The sequence below is a fragment of the Phocoena phocoena genome, chromosome 1, assembly GCF_963924675.1.
Source record: "Phocoena phocoena chromosome 1, mPhoPho1.1, whole genome shotgun sequence".
Lineage (NCBI taxonomy): Eukaryota > Metazoa > Chordata > Mammalia > Artiodactyla > Phocoenidae > Phocoena > Phocoena phocoena.
Genome location: NC_089219.1, coordinates 84,227,079 through 84,245,797, shown reverse-complemented (window position 1 = coordinate 84,245,797; position 18,719 = coordinate 84,227,079). Strand labels below are relative to the sequence as shown.

At 42.1% G+C, this 18,719-nt stretch overlaps 1 protein-coding gene across 2 annotated transcripts; it reads right to left on the bottom strand.

The window, feature by feature from the left end:
• Window positions 1-3,841: 3,841 nt before the first annotated feature.
• On the bottom strand, window positions 3,842-14,883 carry RWDD3 (RWD domain containing 3). 2 transcript variants are annotated; one of them, XM_065887107.1, is made up of 4 exons: window positions 14,794-14,883; window positions 6,859-7,346; window positions 4,611-4,726; window positions 3,842-4,512 (listed from the first exon to the last, which is right to left on the bottom strand). In XM_065887107.1, exons 1-4 carry the CDS (start codon window positions 14,876-14,878, stop codon window positions 4,398-4,400), a joined length of 804 nt encoding a protein of 267 aa, XP_065743179.1. In that variant the 5' UTR covers window positions 14,879-14,883; the 3' UTR covers window positions 3,842-4,397. The 2 variants fall into 2 exon arrangements, with proteins under 2 accessions (XP_065743179.1, XP_065743187.1); XM_065887115.1 differs by lacking the exon at window positions 3,842-4,512 and having other exon boundaries at window positions 4,650-4,726; window positions 6,906-7,346; window positions 14,794-14,878.
• Window positions 14,884-18,719: the final 3,836 nt, after the last annotated feature.

Below are 18,719 nucleotides of genomic sequence, written 5' to 3'. Positions count from 1 at the left end.
CCCTGGTCAGGAAGTAGAACGTAGCCATTCCCTACCCACCCCCCAGAACAAACCCTCTTTCCAACCACAACCCCATCCTTTCACCCTATAGGTAACTGCCATTCTGACTTTTATTATACCAACTTTTTTCTTGTCTTTTAGTTTCAGCACTTGAGTATGCATCCATAATTTAATATCATTTTGCTTGCTTTTGAACTTTTACAATCATAGGGTACCTTTTATGTTTCCTTCATTTGTTCAATATTGCTTTTTAAAGATGAATGCATGTTGGCTATAGTTCACTCATTTAGTTTGCTGTGCAGTATTTCATTGCATGAATATACCACAACTTACTTGTCCATTCTATGTTGATGGGTGTTTGGGTTGCTTCCTTTGGGCTATTAAAAATAATATTGTCATGAACATTCTTGTACAGGTAACCTCACACATACATGCACACATCTGTAGGGTATATGCCTAGAAGCAGAAATACCGGCTTCTAAGGTATGGAATTGTCAGTTTTTCTAGATTATGCCAAACTGCTTGTTCAAAGCATTTGGGTCGATTTATAGTCCTGCCAATGGTGTATCAGTGTTGCCATTACTCTACTTCTTTGTCAGCTCTTGCTACTGTCCATCTTTTAAATTTTAGGTATTCTAGTGGGTGGCTAGAGGTGTCACTGTGGTTTTAATTTGCATTTCTCCTGATTATTAATGAGGTATTATTTCATCCATGAAATCATGAAGTGGGACGTGTACAAATGAAGTGATATGTACAAGATCAGGCTCAAGCAGGTCCTGATCATGAAGCTGCATGATCAAGTGGCTCAAATGCCTACAGCAACTACTCCTGCCCTGCTGCTTCTTCCTCAGTCCACATCTATGCTGTCATGGGGATACCCATAACTTATTTACTGTGGAAGAAAGAACTCAGGCCTGGTATAGGGATGGTTCTTCACAATGTGCTTTGGCAATTATCACTGCAATCTAGAGTGTCTCTGAAAGGTAGTGAAGAGAAATTTTCTCAGTGGGCAGAACTTTGAGCAGTACTTCTGGCTGTCTACTTATCTAGGTAAAGAGATGTCCACAGGCGTAGATCTACAGTATTTCATGGGCAGTGGCTAATGGGTTGGCCAGGTAGTCAGGGACTTTGAAAGAATAAGATCAGAAGCCTAATGACAAGGAAATCTGGGGCAGGAGTATGTGAATGGACCTCTCAGGATGAGCACAAAATGTGAGGATATTCGTGTCCCATGTGATGTTCATAGGGCAACCACTGCAGTGAATGTCTTCCTTGCTCAAATGGACAGGCTGACTCATCCTCTGGATGTCAGTCATCCTCTCTCCCTAGCATCCCAGTGCTTGCTCAGCAGGCTCATGTACAAAGTAACTGTGGCAGCAGGGACAGACGTTATACATGGACTCAGCAACGTGAAATTCTTCTCACCAATATTGATCTTACTATTGTCACTGCTGAGTGCCTAACCTGCTAAGGACAGAGATGAATCCTGAGCCACCAGTAGTGCCTCACTTCCTGGGAGACACCAGCCACCTGGTGGCTAATTAATTACATTGGATCTCTTCTCTAGTGGAGGGGTCAGCAACTGTTCTCATGAAAATATTAATTCTGGATATGAATCCTAAGTCTCTTCCTATAAGACTACCAACCATAATCTTACAGACATGGTTATCTCTCACAACATAAATTCTAAATGAGAAATTCATTTCACAACAAAAGAAATGTAGCAATGGGCTCATAGCTATGAAATTCATAGGTCTTTCCATGTACCAAATCACCCAGAAGTGGCTGGCTTGATAGAATAATATAATGACCTACTAAGACTTTGAACCAGTCACCAATATATGATGTTATTTCTCCCACTGCCGGAATACATGGGTCCAGGAATCGCGGAATAAAAATAGGATGGATTTCTCTCAGTATTATGTTTAATAACCCATTCACAGAATTTTTTATTACCATCCCTATAAAGGGGCCATGCTGATTTGGTTGTCTTAGTTCCCATGGAAAAAAAATATTTCTACCAGGGCACACAAGATGGTTCAAGTGAATTTGAACACCTGAATATATTAGGGTCCCTATGACACTAAACCAACAAGCAACAAAAGAGGTTCCTATAATGGCTGGGGTGGTTGATCCACATTATTACAGGGAAATTGATTTACTGCTACACAATGGGGTCAATAAGAACTATGTCAGGAGCCCAGGGGTTCTCTGGGTTGCCTCTTAATATTCTCTTATTCAAGAGTGAAAGTTAATAAACAACCAACTCCTAAGGACTCAGACCTTCCAGAATGAAGATTCGCCCACCCTACTAGGTAAAGAGGCAGCCAGGAGTAAAGCCAAATGGAGCAGAGGAAGAAGTTATAAATATCAACTACAGCTTCATGACCAGTTATAGAAACAAGTACTTAAGCAAATCTACTTCATCGTTTGTGGATATTTTTGTACATATTAACTATTTTTTCCTTCCCCTGCCCCCTATCAAGTTACATAAGAAATGTTGGTTGTAGTGCACTTGACAGTTTAATTGAGGTGGGATTGTGACTGAACCAGAATAAGTAACACCGCTAAGGATAATAGTAACTGATGGAACTTTACTTTTTCCCCTTTTGGGGGAGAGGTGAGAGTTTTTCCTTTGTACAAAAGAGAGTAAAATCTGCATAGACTGAAGCATAAACTGTTGCTGTTGTACAGAAATTTAAATATGGGTAGAAGGCTGTGCGTGGCTGCTTAAAAACTAAAAGGGAAGGTCGTGCTCGTTACTCGCCATAGGCACTCAGCTCCCTCTCCCTCACTTACACACCCACCCTCCTGTATTCTGCTCTGTTCTCCTGGGGTTGGGACACATGCAAACTACATTTCCCGACTTCTCTGCCAACTGGACTCCTGTTAGGTTTGGTCAATAGGAGGCACCACTGGGAAGTCAGAGGCAGCAGAGGTTCTGGCACCATGGTAGTTGTTGGCAATGGCTGCAGTGGCAGCAGGGGTGGAGTGACTGTGAAAGCCAACAGACCACAGATAGTACCTATCAGCAACCTTAGCTCTGGTCCAGGCAGTACCACTTGAGCAGATCTAGGATCAATTACAACAGTCTCCAATAGTGCAGCGGCGGGTACAGGCTCCTAGCAGTTTCTGAACTCTGAGAATATCACCCTCCCATAGAACAACCTAACTACATTTACCAGTTCTCCAGGAAAAAATCATCAACACCCTAGAATGACATAAAACGAACAAAAAAATCCCCTCTAATTAATGGAATGATCAAGAGGTAGGTCTAATTTAATTACAAGGGTGTCTGAAAATGAGACAATCAGACGGTACTGCCACAGTCACAGAGCGGCACTTTCAAGAAGCGCTACTGGGCGTGCCACAGCATCTCCTTATTTCTCTCTCCCATCAGTTATAATTTATAATGACATCACTGTACCTCAGATTACAGTGAGGGACATTTGCCTGGCCTTTCTTCTATTACTTGGCCCCTTATTTTAGGAGCACAGGTGGCTTCAGGAACACAAATATCCTTTCTCAAACATAAATGCCTGTCTATACTTTTGGTACAAATTTTAACACAAGCTTTTATTTTATGGCTTCTCTCCTTATGTCATAATAAATATATTGAGATTATCAGACTTTAACAAATTTCATCAGAAATAAAAAATATTATCTCCATATGATTTCCTCCCTCTGGTAAGCCAAGTTCATTTTGTGTAAAACACTTCTTCCCTTGTAAGTTTTAATTTAAATTGAAGAATTTTATTTTAATTTGACTCTCCAGTCCTATCACTAGTAAGTATCATGCAATTCTGGGACCCCAAAGAAAGCAATTGTAAATCAAGTTCTGTAGAACTTCTTTAGTTTGTATTTAAACTAACCATTTATCCAATTCCACAATGAAATCAGTGTTATAATTTTCTTAACATTCAACTTAAAACATTAGACAGAATAATCTGAATGGGGGAAAAAATCATTATCAAATGCTAAAAATGTAAACATGAAGGAAGTAAACATGAAAACAAATCTCTTTTTAAAAATTCATTTAATTACAAGAAAATTAGCCAGAAAATTGCACAGTTCCAAACAAATCCTCTGTAGAAACACAAGGGCTCATTCACCATCATCTTTTTGTATTTATCTCTCAAATAACATTCCATCTATTGAACCCAGCCTATACTGGCAAAATTAGAATACATAGATATTTTTACTGGTTAATATTCCATAAACAGAATTGGTTTTTGTCCTGAAGTTATGATGGTGTCTGTCATTTTGCTTCAGAGAAAACTCTAAAATTGTTCCCTTATGAGTATTTCAATCAGCCACTCTCAAAATCCAACGAAAAAACAAAAACAAAACAAAACAAAAAACGCTGTTGTTTCACTAAAAGATACCTGTCTTCCACTTCATTTTACCAGCCTAAGCACAAATTCGGAGAAAAGCTTCTTAAGTCCTGCAGTTTCAAATTCCTTTTGTAACTCATCCAACGATGAATACTCTTTGACTTCAAATGCCAGAAACCTGCATTATACAAGAGAAACTCATGAATATGCCTAAATTTGTCAGAGTATAATTATCGATTCAGTTGCTTTTCCATCTGCAATAGTACTAAATTATACCTTTTGTGTTCTGTCTGTACTTTTGTTTCAAACAGTACACTAATCATTTTCTCTTTGCATTTCTTTCCACTTGAGTCCACATCTACTTTGCAGGTTTTCTGAAGAATCAGGTACTCCTAAATGATAAATCAGTACGTTAAATACATATCTTATTCTGCATCTCAAAGTCCTAGTTTGAAAGGAGCCATAAACCTACAGGCTTATTTCCACGCTTACAGAGTACTCACTTTCTGAATCAAGCAGTAAGAGAGTTACACAGTGTTTTCACATACTTTGAAGCATAACATTCTGGTGAATGCTGGAGTAAAGAAGGGTCTAATCGAACTACGTAGGCTTAAATCTAAACTAGATCTGATTCTGGGGTTAGTTATCTAGATCTTCTGTGCCTCAGTAACCTATTCCATAAAATGGTACTCATAACATCTACCTTATGGGGAAGTTGTGATAATTAAATGAGTTCATACATATAAAGCACTTAGACGAGTGCTTGGCACAATAGTGCTTAATATAGTACCAGCTACTGTCATTATTATCACTTCCTCAAGGTCGGAATGAAGTTAACAGGCACACAGTACCGAACATTCCAAATTGATGGCACCTATAAATATGTACCTGTAGTTCTCAATCCTGATATACAGTCTTATAAAAATTTAAGGGATATTTACATTAAATGACATTTTAGGGACAGCTAATAAAAAAGAAAGAACTCCTTAAAAAGTACTCTACATTACCAGAGGTCAAGCCATAGGATTAAATAAATAAATTAACTGATGGATCCAATCTGAGAAACAACATCTGCAAAACAGCTACACTTAGCCTAATATGCCCGAGCTGGCGTAAAGAAAAATCTGAGCCTTTTGGGGATATATGAGCAAAGAAATTAATTTGTATTCATTTTGTCAGCCAGTATTTTATCCAAAAGGATCAAACTTTATAGATATACTGTAAATCACCTTAAAATTTGTGGTTCCGGGGCTTCCCTGGTGGCGCAGTGGTTAAGAATCTGCCTGCCAATGCAGGGGACACAGGTTCGAGCCCTGGTCCGGGAAGATCCCGCATGCCAAGAAGCAACTAAGCCCGTGTGCCACAACTACTGAGCCCGCGCGCCTAGAGCCCGCGGTCCGCAACAAGAGAAGCCATAGCAATGAGAAGCCCACACACCATAACAAAGAGCAGCCCCCGCTCACCGCAACTAGAGAAAGCCCACCCACAGCAACAAAGACCCAATGCAGCCAAAAATAAATTAATTAAATAAATTTTTAAAAATATATGTGGTTCCTTGGTCAGACCCCAACCCAGTATCTTTATTAAATCTGAAAATCTGTTGTACCTATACGCTATAACCCAGCACTACTCTGGTCAACTGAAGTTATTAACCAACAAGTTCTGGGATAAGAGCCCATCACAAAAAGCTAGGTAGTTATCCTACAAATCTTTAAGATGATAGGTTATGCAAGATAAATCTGTTTCAAATAAATTCCATTGTAATTATTCTTGACCCAACACACTTGAAAGCATAAAACCTATTAAGTGATTTGCAGCTCTTTTAAGATTTAAAATATAATAAGCAGCTTTCTTTGTCTGGTCCCACATAAAGCAGGTTAGATGAGTTTAGAATGAGAACTTGAAAACTCTGAAGAAGACGATGATTTTGAAAGCAGCTGCTGAGACAAGTCAGGTGGAAAGCAAAAGTTAGGGAGGAGGTGACAAGCTGACAGCCCTAATGATTCTACTTCCACTCACACTAAATCCTGGTTAGGAGGGAACAGCTCCTCTTTTCAGGTATAACAGATACCAAGTTCAAGCGTCAGAACATATCTTTAACTTCCAAAATGTTAAAATTTTTGCAGGCTACCCAAAAGTATACACCTTGCTGGGTGCCTAACTAAGGAAAGAACTACAAATACGCACAAACTTTTAGTGCAAATTTATAAAATTTAGGCTCAAAGCTGATTACAGAAACAAACACTCATGTACCACAGAGATTTTTTTAATGACTTATCACTTTCATTAAGTGGCATGATTTTTAAAACATAATCTTCTACTTATTCTTCAAGCTTTTCAAGTCTGTAGTTGTAATTAGAAGTTAAAGACAGTCTTTAAAAAGAAAGATCCATTAACATGGTAAGAATGAAAGCAGAAACATCTTAATGATTAATCTGTCCCATTGTTATCAAACACACTTATAGACACACCATTTTAGCAGAAAATAGCCAAATTCATATTCAACATTAAAACTTTTTGGCACCTTGATGTTGTTTCTGTCTCCCTGCAGTAAAATCAGTATTACTTTACCCATGAACATCAGTCTTCCTGTCAGCCTTAAATCGGAAGCCCACTTCTCCACACTTTTGACATATTTGGTCTTTGCTCTCATATGATCTAAATGCAAAAGAGTCATCCACAATCCATCATCCACAGTCGTGCTTGCTGCAGAAGTGCACTTTTCACTGCCACCTCCAGCTTCTGGCCGCTTGAGGATGTGCCTGAGATTCTGCTGAATCCAGAGAACTAGCTCATGAACCATAGGTTCCGACAAAAGGGTCTCTGCTTGCTCCAGTAACTTCTCCTTCACAATCTCACACTCAGCCCTGGTCAGGTGTTCGGAGTTAACCACAATACCAGGCAGACACGACGGGTAATTAACCGGTAAATGGAACACCAATCGTAAGGGTATATCCGCATCCATAAATCCTTCGGCTCTTGTGAGAATTCTGAACACAGTCCCATCTGTCTCTGGAAAGCATCCAAAAATAATGATTAGCTGTACCTAATTCAATTTGAATGGAACACTAACAAGTTAAAATTTTTGTTTCAAGTGTCAATTTATTTTTCATGTGAAAACTAAGTTATTTTATGAAGAGATACATCACACTAAGAAAGCCATGATTTACAGATTACTTTCAGCCATACATATATATTCATAGAATCATGCTCACCAGCACCCAGGATTTCACTGGCATTTATAATTGCCATTATCCCATTTTTATTAAGGTTACCAGAAAGGTTTCTCATCATATGATTTTTTTCCTCCCCAGACTTAGTTGATAATTCAGAAATTCCTAATAACCTCATATGAACATTCAAAGAGACAGTATTGTGTATTTATAAAATCAGTGATTCGTTTAAAAGTTATACACTAAATCTGGTGAAAGTCATGTTGCAGTGAGTCTGAATCAAACTAAATACTGGATCCCGTGTGGTTGCAGGGGTACAGAGAAAACCATGACTGTGCATACACAGTAACTGCCTGGACCCGCTCTTTTTCACTTCAAATATATTCGTATCAGTGTAACATGAAGGCAGCGGGAGGAACTAAAATTGGGCAGACATCAGTTCAGCTGTTTCTGGCTCCATAAGGAGGAGGGGGAAAGGGGAAAGCGCACACAGGATACGAGATGAAACACTCTGCTCTCTTTCAGATTTGCTCCACTTCACCCCTCTGATGTGTTCCACACCACTTCACCCCACTTTTCAAAAGTTGATAAAACGTCAGGCTGATTCATTCTGCAGGGGGCAGAAGCACACAGATCAGAAGAGCAGAGTAGAACCGAACTGGGTGCTGACGAGGCTCTTTGAAGCTAACTTGCCTCCGTCTACCCTACTTCTTTCTCCACAGCCCTTGTTTCATTCTCCTTCACAAGACAGGCAGTCAGATTGTTCTAATTTTCATACCTGGATCGCTGCTCAACACCCTCAACAATGGAAACCTGAGTGCATTCCCATTTTAAAGAACCTAACAGAACATTAAAATGGCTCTCTAGCCATCCAATTCCATTTATACAGAAGCTGTTGTTACAGACATGGATTCATATAGGACCAAACACATCCATTACACCAGGTTTTTCTTTAATAGAAGCTTCAGTATCAGCTGCAAAGCACTGCCGTTTTAGGACACCACCCCGAAACCCAGGCAGTAACCATTATAAAGATCATATTAGGGCTTCCCTGGTGGCGCAGGGGTTAAGAATCCGCCTGCCAATGCAGGGGACACGGGTTCGAGCCCTGGTCCGGGAAGGTCCCACATGCCGTGGAGCAACCAAGCCCGTGCGCCACAACTACTGAGCCTACGCTCTAGAGCTCGCAAGCCACAACTACTGAGCCCGTGTGCCACAACTACTGAAGCCCGCGTGCCTAGAGCCTGTGCTCTGCAACGAGAAGCCACCGCAATGAGAAACCCGTGCAGCGCAACGAAGAGTAGCCCCCGCTCGCCGCAACTAGAGACAGCCCGCGCGCAGCAACGAAGATCCAACGCAGCCAAAAATAAATAAATAAAATAAATAAGTTTATTTAAAAAAAAGATCATATTAAAGTGATATAACTTAAATTTGTATTACATAAGTAAAATATATGCTGCATAAAGGAAGATTTTCCAAACAACTTAGTATATTCCTCTAAAATCCATCGCCAGTTTCTCAAAACCCTTCTTTCTTCTATCCTGTTACTTATCCTTTGTAAAAAATATTTTACTATTAAAGTAGGCTAGATGTCAGTTAGATCACTGCATTTCACTAGATAAAATGGGCATTATAAATAGACCTACAGACATGTGACCACTAGGCTAAATAAACCCTCCAGAAATCATCTAGAGGGTCCACTTTCCCTCTCAAGGGGGAGGTATAACTTTTAAAGCTCTTCATTCATCATTCAACAAACATTCACTGAGTACCTACTAGGCCCAAGGCACTGTTCTAGTCTGAGAGAAAACAACGGGTAAGACACAGATCCTGTCCTCTTAAGTCAATCCAGTTTCATAACATGAAAAAGTGGAGAGAGCCAAAGTGATCTTCCTCAACTTCTCTTCTACACCTAAAAATGTCTTTACTTGTAAACATACATACATATAATTTCTATAAACCTGTATTTTATATATTTTTTTATTTCCACGGAGATAACTCTCCATGGGAATAGCATTTTTTAATGTCTTCTGAACAAAGGGTGCCTCCCTGCTGACAACTTGACTACAGCCCCGTGAAAATGATTTCAGACTTCTGACCTCCAGAACTGTAAGAGAATAAATACGTGTTGTTCTAAGACACCACATTCGTGGTTATTTGTCACGGCAGCCACAAGAAACTAACACAGTATCTGTGCTCACAAAGCAAGGTTTTCCCCGCAAGCAAGGCTCCCTTTCTGGTAAAAACCCTGAAACCTCGAGTGTTCTCCAATCTCTGCCATCTAAACAGCCATCTATTCCTCCCCAGGGCAGTGACCTAACTGACAGAAACAGGCAGTCCAGGGAGAAGGTCTTGAAAGCCTACTGAGCTGGCTCTTCACATCCTTACCAACTTTCATTCTTCTCTCTTAGTGATTTTCTGGCCCTAGTCAGCAAAGAGAAAAGTAATAGGAGAAAATCCTGACTTCCGCCTTAGAAAACCGTGAAATTATTAGTTATAAGCTTAGAAGGAAAATTCCTTTAATTTTATCAAGAATTGGAAAGGATTAACAACCTTCCTACTTGGTCTTCTCTTTGACTCCCTCCGTAGCTACACACACACACACACAGACACACACACACACACACAGGAGCTGCAAGCTGAAATTACACAAAATGACGCTATCTCTGTAAGAAAATGAAAATCCCAACAACATACCCCATTCTGCTGATACTTAATGCAGGAATAAAATTACGTATTCTTTTAAAAACTCATTTTCTCCCTAAAACTCTAGAAGTATGTATATTACCCTTCCATTTCTCATCTGCCTTGGTTTGTACATGCAATTAAACTGGCTCTTTTTTGCCTCAGAATTTTTCATGTAATCACACGTACTGTCAGTCTGATTTTGGGGGTTTTTTTTCCATTAAAAAAAGAAAACAAGGTTGTCCCTATCTACTTTAAGTTTATTAACAGCTTAGAAACAGGGTGATTAACAGAAAAATAATGGTGTTCTACATCTAATGCTAATCTCTGGCCTTCCCTGGCACCAAAAAACTCTAGTCATTAAGTTTAACTCACAAACTCATCATTCTCAATAAATATCTATGCCCTAGAAAATTTATGCCTGCCCTACAAATCTAAAATTTTCATGAGTTCCAAGACTATTTTCATCTATTCTAAAGATCCTACCAAAAGATGTAAGTTTTGCCTCTGGTTGAAGCTTGCATACATATTCCCTAGTTTGGGTTTTTTTGGTTTTTTTTAATAAGTCATTGTACCTTAAAATAAGTATATCAATTTCATAACTAAAATAGGTTAGTTTCAAACCTTATTCTTCCTTACAAGTACAGGAAGGAAATTATGCTCCTAACCACACTCCAAACAACAGAAATTCAAACGAGAGAAACTGAACTGAACCCCAAATTCCATACTGTCATTTTTAAGACTTCACTCTACTTCATAATCACACACAATAAAAATTCAATAAATGCTGTCCAATAACAGAAGATAGTGGAAAATGTAAACAAAATTTAAGAGGATGAGTTCTTCAAGATTCATTTAGAGGCCATTAAGAAATCATTTATATACCATATACAACTGAATTTCCCTATACTTGCTTTTTTTTTCCGTTTTTGCAGTTTTATATGTCCTCAGGGTTAAGACTTTGTTCAGAAAACCACTAAAAAGCCCCCAACACCCTCTCTTACCTCACTGCACAGGATTTTTTTCCTCTCGTTCCCAGGTGGCTCCCCACAAGTATACATCCACCAGTGCTTCTTTTTACGTTACAGCTGGAATTTTATACATGTTAAACGTGGTTACAGAAAAAAAAAAATAAACTAAAAATAAGTGAAGCTAAAAGTGGCAATCCCATCCTTTAGACGTGAAGTTCAAGGCTGATTTGTTTTTAGAGACGACCTCAGTACTGACAATCAGCAGGACACAGGGCTGAGCAGATTTAGAGGGGTCAGTGGGTGACAGTCATGATTCATTTTGCAAGACGGCCCAATCCAATCTGAACATTAGTGTTAGCAGAATACAAAAAGCTACTCTGAAGCTACTGTGCGAACATATCACACCTCCCATTTTATAACTTCTTTATCTGTAAGATGATTTCCAGAAACACAACTCCACATATAATGAGCACTAATTATGGCAATATAATCTCTGTGACCTTCAATTACCTCATCAGGAAAATGAAGCTTTATAACAATACCAAATCCCATCTACCTCATAGGTACCTACACAGGCATGCACACACACTCCCCTTCAGAACTATTCTGAACATAAGTGGGGTCATCCCCGTTTCTCTGCTCTGGGTGCTCTTCTTGCTCTCTTTTTCCTGGACAGGTGTCATCCTTGCTCTCCAAGAACTGTTTTCCTGATGCAATGGCCGCATCTCTGTTAAGGAGCATGACGCAATGCAAGAGTCCATATACTCTGGAGCCTGGTGGTTACTCAACCAGCCTGAGCATCTGTTACCTTCTTTATAAAATAAAGAATACCCCTCATCGGGCTTCCCTGGTGACGCAGTGGTTGAGAGTCTGCCTGCCGATGCAGGGGACACGGGTCTGTGCCCCGGTCCGGGAAGATCCCACATGCCGCGTAGTGGCTGGGCCCGTGAGCCATGGCCGCTGAGCCTGCGCGTCCGGAGCCTGTGCTCCGCAATGGGAGAGGCCACAACAGTGAGAGGCCTGCGTACCGCAAAAAAAAAAAAAGAATACCCCTCATCAAGTAAGATGCATTTAAAGTATCAGGTCTGTGGTAGGTGACCCCATTAAACCTGGCACCCTGTCTGACTGCACTGCACTGGAAGAAGCAGAATACCCCTGGTTTGATCTGCCCACAGCCCTCCCTAGTGGACAGGAATAGGAGCTTATATAACTTGCACCCATCAGAGACAGTTACACCTGATGCCTCTTATGAGCTTTCTACAACCATCACAAAGAGGCCACAGTGTATGTAAGTTCCCTGAAATTCTCAGCACAAATTAGTCCAGCTAAAAGAATCCAACTATTCAAACTCTTCAATCTTATGACCTTCATAGATGACCCTAGGGTTGGCAGCCTGAGCCTGCCTGGGCTATCTCGTACCAGAAGTGCAATCCTACCCAATGTTAACCTGATTCCAGTGGCAACAAGGAGCAGCTTATTTGAGGGGAAGGCCAGGAAGGGACTGATGGTGCTCAGAATGTTCTTATATCCTCCAACCCAAGCTGACAGTGACCATGACAGTGGTAGCCAGCAGCCCACTGTATATTTACTGAGGTCAATTAAAGAAGTCCTTACCTTACCCTTGATTCCCAGTTGTGAACATCAAACGTCCCAATTTCAATCACTGAATTGTTCTATTCTCCAATGAACCCTTCAGCAACAAAATGTCCTAAGTTGTTACACTGAATTCTTTTATAATTCAATTACTTATTGATGTCAGAACACTGAATTAAATTAATTAGGAGGCATGGCTTGAAAGTCATGCTCAATTTAACAGCAGATAAAGGGTCCACAGTGCTCTTCATATTAAGAAATTGCTCTTTCTTTCTTTCTATGCTTACTTTTTTGGGTTTTCTCTGACCTGTCAGCAGTGTCGTATGCTCAACCATACTCATGACCCAGACCACCACCACTCCATCCTCTTTCAGGTGTAATGGGAAATCATAGGTTCATTTTCCCAGGATATTCCTAGTTGAGCCATAATAAAGGAATTTAAGAAAACTGATGATCTCTTCAAACAGCCTGCCTCAAGCAGAAGTAATTATCAATAAAGAGAGCCATAGAGACAGCAAAGTAAGATGACGAAGAATAACAAATGCTATCCAATCAGAAGAGAGGTGACGATAAAACACTAAAAGTGAGTAAATCCTTTCATATGGATTTTAAACAATTGTTTCAGAAAGCTACAAGACAGGCTAGGCACTGAAAAGAAAGCGGCTTCATTACATGAAGTGGTTCACAGCGCCCAGAACATAACAGTGCTCAATGAACGTATAGACACGGGTGATCAAGAAAGAATAAATGAAAAGGAGCCAACTCCTGCTCTGTAGGTGAACCACGTAGATACCAGGAATGGATCCTAACCCTTGATGGCTTTCTCACAACATTCAGAACATTTTAGACTACCTTCTTAAAGGTCAACCAATTTATGGTCAGAAGGACAATTTTAATAGTAGCTGAAACATAACAGAAGTTTAAATCTTATGCCAAAAAATTCACAGCATGTATTTGAAAGCTAAGTGAAAACTGAAAATTATGTGCATCACTGCACTTTTTCATAAACTGAAGTTTTGGTTTTTACTTAATAGAAGCCATAGACAGGCAGAGAATAAGTTTGCACTATCATGAAAATATAGCCAAAAGAACCGTTCTAGACTGTAAGCTCCTAGAGGCCCTGAGCAGTCAGCGTCTTTGAAATCCTGTCAGCGCTTCCGGGGACTCAATAAATGAGTTGAATGATTAATGCGCCCCCAAGAGCCTGTAATTGGCAACCACCTTTCAGCCGACTAGAAAAAGCAGAAGAAAAGCAATCAAACTAAGAGTCCTGACTGAGCACTGGTCGAATTCAAAAATTCATTTAACAAACATTTACTGCATACCTACCACGTGCCTGGCACTGTCGTAGGTTCCTGGAGTTTTGTGATTACAAAACGTACAGGGTTCCTGCCCTCCTGCAACTTGAGACAACCAAATACCCATATAGTTAAATTGTGCTGGGTGCCCTGAAGGACATAATGCATGGTGCTTACAAAGCACGTAGTTCAATTTGGGGAAGCTGGATTTAAACTAGGGGTGTCAGGAGAAACCTCTTTTCAAGGTCAGATCTGACGGGTAAGTACAGGACGGCCAGGGAAAGCGTGGTGGGGGACGCCTTCCAGGAGGGCGCGGCTGGCTCGTAGCGTTCAGCGAGTTGAGGAGTGAGACAGGCGAGTTAGAGGGTGCAACGGCAGAGTGGGGACGGGGGGTAGCGGCGGATGGAGGGGGAAGGGCGAGTGCGGGTGCGACGGGAGAGGGGAGGGTGGGACGGACGAGTGGGTGGAGCGGCGCGGGAAGCAGGAACCGGTCCACGGGCCGCACGAGCCTGAGCATTATGCTCTCCGTTCACTGCAGAGGAGCGAGCAGGGTCGCGATACTATTCACGTTTTGGGGGTCGCCGCACTCTCCCGCCTGCTTCCACACACGCCCAGTCCCGGGGCGTGTCGTTCCGTCATTCAACTACCCCGGCCCCCAAGTGTGGGCCCGGGGCGGGGAGCCCAGCCTTGGTGGTGGGGAGCAGAGGGCGCCCAGTCCGTCTGGCGCGGGGGTAGTCACCTGAGCGACTCAGCACTTCCCATTCGCCGGGCCCGCAGAAAATCGCACCCAGGGCCGAGAGCTCCTCCCGCACCAGCTCCGCCATGGCCGCGCCGCTCGGCTGGCTCAACACCTCCCCTTCCGCCGCCGCCGCCGCCGCCGCCGCCGCCGCCCCCGCCGGCCCCGAGCAGCGCTGCAGGGCTGCCACCGGGGGGCGCTCCGCGTCTCCGCAGCGCGCGGCGGGCGTGAGGCCCAAGAAGCCCCGCCCACAAGCCCCAGCTCACTCACCCCAGACACGAGGCTCCGCGCACTCACGGGGGGTTTCTGTTAGAGGGGGATGGCCCCGTGGTATCTGCCAGAGGTCACCGTGCAGCTCACCCGCTGCTTTCCTGACAGAGGGAGGCCTCCCAGCAAAGCCCGAAATTCTCTGACTTTAGCTCGGGCTTTGAACACTAGCCCTTCCCGCCCATACTTGGCCTTGAACTTGGAGGTTAAGAGGAGAAAACAAGCAGCGAAGTGACCGGAAGAGGTTCGCCCCTGTCTGGCTCAGAATTGAACTAGGTGCTGGGGGTACTGCAGTTAACAGAACAGACGAGATTCTCCGCCCTCCTGGAGGCACTAGCGACCCAGGCTGTCTGGGACACCCTCAAACGTCCGGGGTAGGAGCAACCTCCAGATACTGAGAGGCAACTGGAGCTCGGGCTCTGGACCAGAACCGGGTTTCTGGGACGTCCTTCTCCTAACAACGGTTGCAGAAGGGGAGGGTTGGACCTACCACCTCTGGCATTCTAAGGATGTGACTGGGGTGACCCAGAACCTTTGGGGGAACTATGCACCCGGGTGCTGGGAGCAACGACATAATTTCCCATTTGTCTCCCGCCTTCACAGGGGACAGACCTGCTGAAATCGGCCACGAGAACTCCTGGGCCTTTAGGGGTACAAAAAGTATGAAAATGTAGCAAACGCTAGCTTTTCAGTATTACTTATTTTGTGATATTTGATGCATACAAAGCAATGTGATTCTTGAAGTTTAATAATGAAATGCTCATCCTTGAACTCAGCACTTAAATTTAAGATTGTTTGCAGTTCCAATAGGGTAACAATTATCAATCCATTCTGTTTCACTTTGATTTCGTGAACAAGGTTACAGTGATTGTGTGTGATAGTTCTGTCAGTCAGCATGTTTGGCTTGTCCTTTTGTTTGTCAGGTAACAATTTAAAATTTTGCAGCCTCAGATAGTAGCTGGTCTAGCTCATGGAGGTCCCACAATTTTTTGTTTGTATCAGAGATAACATTTTCTGAGATAAATAAGGGATGTAGATGGCTACACAGTGACTCCTGACATTGACCTACAGAAGTCAGGAAAACGGGGCTGATTTGAAGACTGGATTCATGTTACCATCATCAGCATCATTCCCACTGTTACTAAAAAGAGATTTTAAAAAGGAAAAGATACTGACTTCCGAGAACAGAAAGGAAATCCAACAAGATAAACTGCAGGAGAAATGCTTCTCAGAGGATGCCATGGGATTTCAGTGACCCCCAAGCAATTAAGAGCACTGCTGTGTACATAACTGGAAAGACAAAGGTTTATTTAAACGCATAATTGTCTCTGATGTGGCCAATTTTTGTTTAATAATAACTCCTTTGAGTTATTTCCAAAATAGCAGTTCAGTAGGTTCATAATTAGCTGCTAAAGAGTTTGGTGAACAAAAGAATAAATTTTTAATTTAAAATATCATTAAATTCTTTTTGATTTTAGCTTGAAGTCCAATGTTAGTATTAAAAGTGGTAGGAAAGGGCTTCCCTGGTGGCGCAGTGGTTGAGAGTCCGCCTGCCGATGCAGGGGACACGGGTTCATGCCCCGGTCTGGGAAGATCCCACATGCCGCAGAGCGGCTGGGCCCATGAGCCATGCGTGTCCGGAGCCTGTGCTCCGCAACGGGAGAGGGCACAACAGTGAGAGGCCCGCGTACTGCAAAAAAAAAAAAAAGTGGTAGGAAAATATTAATTTAGTTGTTTGACTTATTTATTAAAGATTGACCAAAAATCAAGTAGTTCATATCTTATTTTTAATTTCCCAATTTCAGTATAAGTGGTATGAGTGAAATAATGTGAACAGTAAGACTACAGCCGTCAGAAATATTTGGAGGCAGTCCCTAAAGCCTGCTGTCAGCAAGGTGATGTAAGAGTACATCAATCTATTTAAAATTTTCTTGTCAGTAGGTTTCTTCTTTGCTCTTCCTTTCTTCATTGATTTCTTAACCTGCTTCTCATACTCCATTTAGTATGTTTAAATAAAAAAGAAGTCGATATGAATGTCTTTTAAATTGATACTATCCTAAGGCCCTGAAGTCCCATAAATAAGTTACTACTCTCTGACATTTGGAAGTAATCAACACAGAGAAAGCATAATGTCAGCTTGATATTTCTCACACTATGAAAATATCAGCTACATGTCAAATATCTAAAGCCTAGCTTAAAGCAATAAGTTTTCTTGTATTCATAAGCTACTGAAAATTCTAAATATCTAAATGTGCTATGATGTCTAGACATGTGGATGAATGTCTGGTTAGAACATTTCTCTTTCTCTCTCCACTCGCCTGCCCCCAGTAGTGTATGGTTTCCTAGAACAATATTATTTATACATGCAACTTTTCTAAATAGTTGCTTTCCCAAGACCATACAAAGGAGTAGCTTTAAATCTCTCACCTCCAGTTAAAACCACTTGCCCAAGAGATAGTTATTTTAACTTTTCTAGGAAAACGTTTCTACTCACTTTCTCGTATGTAGTATGTAGACTTAAATACTCAACTCTGCAATTTTAAGTCAAACCTTGTAGAATTGGGCATAGAAATGAGAACACACAATTTTAAGAGTATTAAGAGAGGTTAAGTGTTAGTATCATGTCAAAAAAGCTGAGGATCCTAATTCTGAAGTGAGTGGGGGTGTGATAAGAAAAGTGATCATATTAAGACCATGAGGCAAGTAAACATGCCTTCGAGAACCACTAAGAGGGCTTCCCTGGTGGCACAGTGGTTAAGAATCCACCTCCCCGTGCAGGGGACATGGGTTCGAGCCCTGGTCCAGGAAGATCCCACATGCTGCAGAGCAACTAAGCCCGTGCACCACAACTACTGAGCCTGTGCTCTAGAGCCAGTGAGCCACAACTACTGAGCCCGTGCACCACAATTACTGAAGCCTGAGTGCTTATAGCCCGTCGTCTGCAACAAAAGAAGCCACCGCAATGAAAGCCCGTGAACCACAACGAAGAGTAGCCCCCCGCTTGCCGCAACTAGAGAAAGCCCACACGCAGCAACGAAGACCAAACGCAGCCAAAAATAAATAAATAAATAAATTGGGGGTGGGGGGAGGAAACCACTACGAGTAGGGGACTTCCCTGGTGGTCCAGTGGTTGAGAATCTGCCTTCCAGTGCAGGGGACGTGGGTCCGATCCCTGGTTGAAGAGCTGAGATCCCACATGCCGTGGGGCAACTAAGCCCACATGCCGCAAGTACTGAGCCTGCGTGCTCTGGAGCCCATGCGCCACACCTAGAAAGAAGCCCCTGCGCCGCAACAAAAAGCCCCGCAACGAAAAGATCCCGCATGCCACAACTAAGACCCGACACAGCCAAAAATAAATAAATAAATAAGAACCACTAAGAGTAAAGAACAAGAAAGGCATTAAATGCCCATTTGCCAAATGAACCTGAACTCCAATAAGCTGTGTGCTACTGGTTTCGTCTAAAGGCTTTCTGTATTTACTCACTTCATAAGTGCTCTTGGGCGCTCGTTGACTGTTGGTAGGCTCGACAAGCTGTTTTAAGATACAGAGAGGAAAGCAGCAAGCCTTTGCTCTCTTCAGTCTTTGGTCCAGACAAGTAAACCCAACGTGCAGCAATTGCAAGTTCTTTCAGCATGCTGAGGCTACAAGCATTTCCACATTC

What these genes read in the sequence shown, in the direction of transcription:
- RWDD3 (XM_065887107.1), bottom strand. Translation starts at nt 14,878, where the DNA reads ATGGCGGAGCTGGTGCGGGAGGAGCTCTCGGCCCTGGGTGCGATTTTC. An exon ending in GGAAGTGCTGAGTCGCTCAG is followed by an intron (nt 7,347 to 14,793) that starts GTGACTACCCCC and finishes GATGCTTTCCAG; the next exon opens with AGACAGATGGGACTGTGTTC. An exon ending in GAGACAGAAACAACATCAAG is followed by an intron (nt 4,727 to 6,858) that starts GTGCCAAAAAGT and finishes TTTATCATTTAG; the next exon opens with GAGTACCTGATTCTTCAGAA.